The sequence below is a fragment of the Pieris rapae genome, chromosome 16 (assembly GCF_905147795.1).
Source record: "Pieris rapae chromosome 16, ilPieRapa1.1, whole genome shotgun sequence".
Lineage (NCBI taxonomy): Eukaryota > Metazoa > Arthropoda > Insecta > Lepidoptera > Pieridae > Pieris > Pieris rapae.
The window spans coordinates 6,929,904-6,937,468 of record NC_059524.1 but is presented as its reverse complement, the minus strand read 5'-3'; the positions used below and the strand labels follow the sequence as shown (position 1 = coordinate 6,937,468).

Below are 7,565 nucleotides of genomic sequence, written 5' to 3'. Positions count from 1 at the left end.
CTAAGTATGCTTTTGTATATGTAGAGTGTCAAGTTGCAAGAGATTAACTAAATTCGAAATAATATGTGAAACAGAATTGCTGACTATATTATAGCCCAACTAGCTTAATATCTGATAATTCTACGTTTTACTATGGGACAGACACATTTCTACATCTAAGCAAGTATAACCACCACAAAGGAACCTACTTTGTAATTTAGTATTTTTTTTTCATTTAAAGCAGCTCGTACCAATACGGGTTAAGTAAGAAAAGTTGTGGTTTAGTCATCAACTTAACTTTCCTTGAAAATCAGTTTTGTGGTTAGCGAGCACTCAAAGTTATTTTCTCTTGAAAATTAACATTGTACCAATTTATGTTTTGGATTCCGTAGTTTTGGATTTATGTATGTTGAACATGATTTTGCTTGTCGGTACGAACATAAAATAATTTCTCTATTTTGAATCATTTTGGTTTTAATATCACAATATTACTCATTACTTATATTATTCGTTCTAATATCGAATAAATATTAAGTATAGACACAGATTAAAAAAAAATTATTCGGTACTTGTTTAACGATTAGTGTTAGTTCAGCAGTTAGAAGCGATATACGCCAAAAATCCACGGCGTGCCTGCCTCACAAGACTGCTTACATACAAAAGAGAATGGAGCAAGATCATGGGCACTGATATATTTTCGTATCCATACAACTGGGTGAATGTTTGGGTATGTATATCTAGTAACAGCTATCACTGAGTCGCCTGGAATTGAACCTGCATTAACTACTATTCTTCAGAAGCGGACAATAATAGGTACCTACATTGTGAAACGATATAAAATTGCATAATTAATCATAGTGCATGCCACAGGAACGTCAGACCTTTTCTTTATTTAGTATATCTAATAAATTAATATAATTTTTAGATGAATTTACACTGATCATTTAAAGTTTTAAAATATTTTGGATAGACAATAAAAAGATATTCTGAGAAGCCAGAAGGCATAAAACGAGTTAGAATCGTGAACTGAAGGATGTGGCTGCGGTTGCGACAAACCACAAACTATACACCTAAATAACTCCGACGTTCCAGAAAATGCGATGAAGCAAAATAAAAACTATTGTTTTTATATGAACTCTTAGGAGACTAATACAAGTATATCAGACACCCAGGTTAATCGTTGGAAATGATTCTTTTAATGCATACCTGTAGATTTCCTAACTTAATTCAACTGCATCTAAAAAACTACTTAAGTGACGATTTAAATGTATCATAGATATAATCAGAATCCATTCTGTGTTACTTTTAACATCGACAGCAATGGTCCAAATGACTGTACCACGTGACCCCAAGTCACGATTATAGAAAGAGCTTAATCGGATACAAAAAATAAAAGTAGGGTTGGCCTGCGCAATTAGAATATTCTGCGTGAAGTTAAAAAGATCTTCGCTAACTTCTGCGTCTTATTGCTGAGCCTAATTGAATGTATGTTTATATAATAATAAATCTTTATTTAGAGATTTAATATATACGAAATTCACTATAAGTGAATAACACGCCCAGACATTGTTTTAGGTGTCTTGAATAATTAGAGTACACCATGTGTTTTATATTTTTTTGAAAAAAATTATACTTTACTATCTTATGCGAAAATATACGTGCAATTTGTTGCAATTTTGCTACGTTTATTACGTTGCTAAGAAATTGATAACGCAATTTACGGCAATTAGGGATATAGGCATACATTCACAAGTACATGGACGTTTTTATTGTGCGATATTTTACGTCATTTTCCGATCTAAAATATTTATTAATTAAGTTAGCTAATAATATGATATTAACGAGTGTTAACACGCACGTAGAAAGGGCATTGGTACACAACCGTACGACTTCACGAGTCACGACTACGACGGATGAGAGTTGAATTATAAAGCAACTCACTAGGCGAACACGGTACCCTGTGTCTTATTAGTTTGCCTTTCACTGTGGTAATAATATAAAACTTAGGAACCAAACTATTTCATAAAGTAGTTCTTAATCTTCACTCAGTCGTACAACACGCATTACAAGTAAATAACACCTAATTAGAATTAGCTATGTGAGTAAATATTTTTTTAAGCAACGCAAAATTTTCTTGTTAGACTGCACCTAGTATCCGCTACGGACTCGTATATTGCCGCTTATTAAAATAAAAAGCATAGTTGTTATTCTTACTAGAACAGACTTTGAGATCAATTATTAAAATTATACTTCTTTTGACGCGTTAGGAAAAAATAAAGAAAGTAAGACGTTAAGATACTACAATATACCGACAATAGTAAATAATAGTCAGAAGATTTTTTGTGATATTTAAATAAAAATTATTTAAGTAGATAAAGCGTTATAGTATAAATTTCAATGTATTAAATACCTTTTTTCTGTTGTTAGTTTTACTTTTAAAAATATTTTTATAATGTTATAACTTCTAACGCGTGTACATAAGTACACACACATTTTTTTTATAAATTAAAAGATTTTATTTTACTTTTCGCTAATCGCTACCCGCGGCTATCGTTGTAGCTTGTATTAAGCCTGGACCACAGACCCTACACTACACAAGTCTTTATAAATGTGTATGTCATTTGTCAAGTAAAATGTGTTCTCTGCAAACAAGTTGTCAGTTGTATTAAATTTATTATTAATTAATATTATAAGCCTCTAAGGAATAAAAACGTTGTTAATTACAGTTTATTATCAGTATAAATTACTCGATTTAAATCGATTAACACTAGAGTTAAGAGTATGGAGAGCCAACATTCAATACCTGTTTTACCAACACCCCAAAATATTTTAGATGATATATCAGATTCAGATATTATTCCATTACACACAACTTTAGAATTAACGTTTAACGATGAGTCGGTACAAGAATCTTTTCAGTGTTATTCACAGCTCAAAGGTTTAAGTGAAAATTTATGTAAACACAGTCAGTTAAACAGTGAGCTTGGTAGCTTAAATAAAAAATTGGTGGAAAATGTAGAAAAAATGAAGAAACAGCAATTAAAAAATGACAAGGTGATGCAATAAAAGTTTTTCGTTGTTACATTATTTATTTATTATACTTCCAAGCATTATTAAATCATCCTTAGTTTTAAGACCCAAATGAAACAAGCAAACCAAAGCTGCACCTTGTTCTGCAAATTTTTTGTTCTTTTCCCAAAAGGATGATGTATATTTTTTTCCATTAAATGTTAATATAGTTCTAAACAGTTTTTGTACTTGATGAGTTTCATAAATTGGCAATTTGTGTCCATTTTTCCCAGCCCAACTATGCAGTTCTGACTTAGGCAATGTTGGATGTGTAAAATTTGTCCTGATAAAACAAACCTAAAATAATAATTTCTTATTAAATAAGTTTAACTAACAAGTTAGTTAACTAAGTTTATATTAATAATGTGACAAATCAAGAAAGTTTACCTTCATTTGTTCTACATCTTTAAGATCGTCATTGTCTAATTTAAGCTTCTTGTTAGGTGGTTGTAAGACATCTGGATTTACTTGCCACCTCCCACTTATACCTAATGTTTGGTACAATTGTTGCTTTTCTTTGCAGTAGTCATCCAACTCCCATATAGCACTATTAAGAAAATACTATAATTACATTGGAACATAAAAATAAGAGTTAAAAGAAACAAATTTCTTACTTACGATATTTGTTCAAGTGTTTGGCAATCTAAAAACCTTCTTCCTCTTGGTGTTTCTTGTAAATCTCTTAAGATGTTTTGTATACAATATTTTGTATTTGCTGGAGAGTTATCAAATTCTATAGCAAGCTTGAGATAATCTTTTATAACTGTATCCATAGGTAATAAACCTTCTTTTCTAAATATGGAACAATTCCACTCTGCAGCTCTTGCTAGCATTACACTGGAGCAGCCTGTTAATTCTTTAAATTTCATAATATCACTATATTTTTCAATTTCTTTAGAACCTCCACTAAAAACATATATCAAATCAATGTGAATTTTTACTGTAACCAATAAAAGTTGTTTGCTGTTGGTTAATAATAATTTACAGAGAACTCACTTTGCAATTACTGGAATAGATACCCTACTTGAAACATATTTAATTGCTTCAGTATTAACAAAATGCTGTGGTCTTTCATATCTTGTCCTACCATGAATTGCTATTGCTTTGATTCCTGAATTGATAAATTTCTCAACCAATCTTAATGTGGCCTCAGGTGTTTCTAATATTCTTATTTTACATGTGACAGGTATAGATAAATTATTGACGAGTGTAGTTAGTATATGTTGCGCTTTATCTGACTGTTCCAGCAAGGCAACACCCATTCCGCCTTTGATGGAAAACTCTTTAGGACAGCCCATATTAATGTCTATAGCTGCCACATCTCTCTCCCTAAAAGTACACCAATAATTAATATTTAAAATAAATGCAAGAAATTATAATTATGACAATATAAAACATACACCATTTTAGCTACTTTTAAAGCTCTTTCTGCATCACACGTCCCAAGTTGAAGAACCACTTTTTCTTTTTCTTCTGCATTAGTGCGAAATACAATAGTTCCATCTGTCTGATCAATAAAATCTACTGTTTTTAAAATCTCTGTAAAGAACGTTTTTTTTATTTTTTCTTGTTTAACATAAGATCTTTAAACTAAAACCTTTACTTTGAATACCTTACCATTATATCTTCTTTTTGAACGTAAAAATTTCCAGTCTATTAATTCCTCAGAATACACTATATCCGCACCATAGCGTAGAGCCAATAATCGCATAGGCAATGTTCCAATACGTACCATTGGCGCAAGTATAATCTTATTTTCATAGTCTACCATGATCTAAGTTTTGGCATACAATATAAAAACCAAACCTATAAACTATATGTTATTATTATTAAAAGTTAATTTTGTTTTAAGAGAATATTCATTTGTAGAATTCAAATTATTATAGAATTAGAGATTTATTAATTTAATAATTGATAAAAGGAAGCGATGAAACAACATTTTGTGGTTATTATAATTCACATACACGACTTGAGAAAAACACGTAAGTTGAAAAGTTAGGCTATGATTATTTTGATTCTGATACTAAATAATGTTATCAATGACGATATAGATCTATAACAAAATGAAGGTACATTTATAATTCATCTGATAAATTAATATAACCTACTTTTTTAAATTATTATAATTAACTATGTAATAAAATTTAAAAACACCCTTTCGGTCTTTTGTTTACCTTTTTACACAGGTCACAGAATAAGTAGATATATCATAATCGGGAATTTACTTCGGAATGGCTATTGATAAAAAACTATTACTGTTGTTTCATTGTATAGTCTTCCTAGCCTCTAGTTTGCGCAGAATTACTGAAAAAAAAAATTTCAATTCTTTTGTGATTTTATAAGAATCAGAAAAATATATTTCAATTCTGTTGTAATTTATAAATAAATTAAATAAGGATTAGCAAAATCCTTAAGGTAAGCCATAAAGTTAAAATTAATACATTTTACCCTGGTTCTGTGGTTTAGTTACCCTGTGGTCGGCGGTGGAACAACTATAGTCTACAATTTGTCTGTCAAATTATACCGTAAATTGCTGGACTATATTTTGAAATCGCATTGTTATATTTGAAAAGAAACTAAACATTTATATTTGTTAGTATTGAATTTAAAGCGCTAATACTGATTTCACTAACCCTCTTTCGTATAGTAAACAAGCAGCAAAAAAAGTTGGCTCTTACGGTGGAATCAGCGCACATACCTTCTAATATTAAAAAAATGAAACCTACAGTAGCTGCTGATGAAATGTTTCCTGAAGGAGTTGGACCATATATGGATATGGAAGAGGTATATATTCTAAAAAATCCTTCTGTAACTATATTTAGTCATTAAATGACAAAGCACTTTAACATGTAATTTTGAGTTCAAATCTTTTAGGGATAGTTTTGTGTAGTAAGACTAAAATAATGCCAAAATAAATTATTAATGATCTCAGTTACATAAATTTTGCAATGTTAACAACTAAATAGAGAAAGAAAAGCATTGACTGTGCTGTGTATGGTAATTTCATATTACAATTGAAGATATTTTTTTTTCTATTTGCCAGGATACAGGCACTTGATTAATAGATCATAAACTTGTGTCTTGTAATACAGAAAAATGCACTATAGTGTTTTGGCAAGCATTGTAGAGAACAGACAGATTTTGATAAAAATAAAGGGTTCCTAAGATCACAAAAATATTCAATAACATAATTTTGGAAGAATTTTCAACAAATTTAAAACTGAATGGTATATTGAAAGGAAACTTAACTAAGTAAATGAATATTTTTTAAATTCAGAAATAAATTTAATATGATATATATTGTATGATACTTTTTCTGAAAATAACTACTATATCTAAATGACTAATGTATAATTACAGGCTGGTGGACCTTCTAATTTATTAATGGATTTAGCTGCAAATGAGAAAGCTGTGCATGGTGATTTTTTTAATGGTATAATATTAGTATATCGTACATTTTCAAGTAAATAGTAGTTACTGAAAATATTTTGATTCTTTTTTTTTTACAGATTTTGAAGATTTATTTGATGATGATGACTTGCTGTAATAACATGCAATAAATACTAAAATTGATGTTTGGGAATTGTTTATGTATTTCTTTATAAATAATAATTGAATGAATGGAAGCGGTAAATAAATTACTTTTAAAAGACCAATATTTCATGTGTGATATTTTTACAATTACTTCTTATTCAGCATTTATTTCCAGTAAATTTTCCTATCTTAACAGTTACAACTAATGCGATAGAATTCCATTATATTACCCACACCAACTAACCTACATACAAACATTAAAAAATTAAACTTAAATTCCTAAATCTTATAACTAACAATATAGCAAGCAACTCTTGTGAACTCAGCCAGCGTACAAACAAATAGGTCCACCTCAATGGAAATTTTATTAATGATCTGTATTGCTCGCGTTGGTGGCACTTTGCTAACCAAGTTGGAACGTGCGCGCGGTATACATCCAAAAGCTCAGACGTAAGCCTCAGGTTTCTACTTGGTACCTACATAACATAGTTTTTATATTAAATGTAGAGTTGTAGATGAATTTTAATTTTTTATGAGAATAAAATAATTCAATCATTTATTGTTGTGTAATAATATTTTAATAGTATTTTTTTATTATTTAATAAGTATCAACAGTGAAATATAATTTTATAAGAGATTTTTAACAGAGGCCAGATAATTTCTATAAATCCAGATTTACTTGGTGAAAGACTCCTACACCACCCAGTGCTTAGCTTCCATATAAATCTGCTGCTGACAGAAACAAGTATATTAGAACAAGATAAGTGGTAATATTTAGAGAGTATTAGTATACTTGTACAATAAACTAATAATTTTGAGAAGGTAAAAATAGTCCCATCGTCTCAAGTAGATATTGCTGATACAAAGAACAAAATATATTTGCATAATATATTAGGAAGCAAGAGTACTTACATTATTGGTTACAGCTTCCTACACTACCCAAACTTCATAAAAATTTGCTGTTAATTGAGACCTGGATAAAC

General features: G+C 29.6%; 2 protein-coding genes across 2 annotated transcripts; one reads left to right on the top strand and one right to left on the bottom strand.

Moving 5' to 3' along the window:
- Positions 1 to 3,038: 3,038 nt before the first annotated feature.
- On the bottom strand, positions 3,039 to 5,171 carry LOC110998673 (tRNA-dihydrouridine(20) synthase [NAD(P)+]-like). Its single transcript, XM_022267427.2, has 6 exons — positions 4,666 to 5,171; positions 4,449 to 4,587; positions 4,045 to 4,377; positions 3,667 to 3,954; positions 3,436 to 3,595; positions 3,039 to 3,345 (listed from the first exon to the last, which is right to left on the bottom strand). The coding sequence occupies exons 1-6, from the start codon at positions 4,817 to 4,819 to the stop codon at positions 3,064 to 3,066; spliced, it is 1,356 nt and encodes a 451-aa protein (XP_022123119.2). The 5' UTR covers positions 4,820 to 5,171; the 3' UTR covers positions 3,039 to 3,063.
- A 371-nt stretch (positions 5,172 to 5,542) lies between these two features.
- LOC123689866 (COP9 signalosome complex subunit 9) lies at positions 5,543 to 6,615 on the top strand. The gene is made up of 3 exons (XM_045631626.1): positions 5,543 to 5,832; positions 6,409 to 6,481; positions 6,558 to 6,615. The coding sequence occupies exons 1-3, from the start codon at positions 5,764 to 5,766 to the stop codon at positions 6,593 to 6,595; spliced, it is 180 nt and encodes a 59-aa protein (XP_045487582.1). The 5' UTR covers positions 5,543 to 5,763; the 3' UTR covers positions 6,596 to 6,615.
- The last annotated feature ends 950 nt before the right edge of the window (positions 6,616 to 7,565 follow it).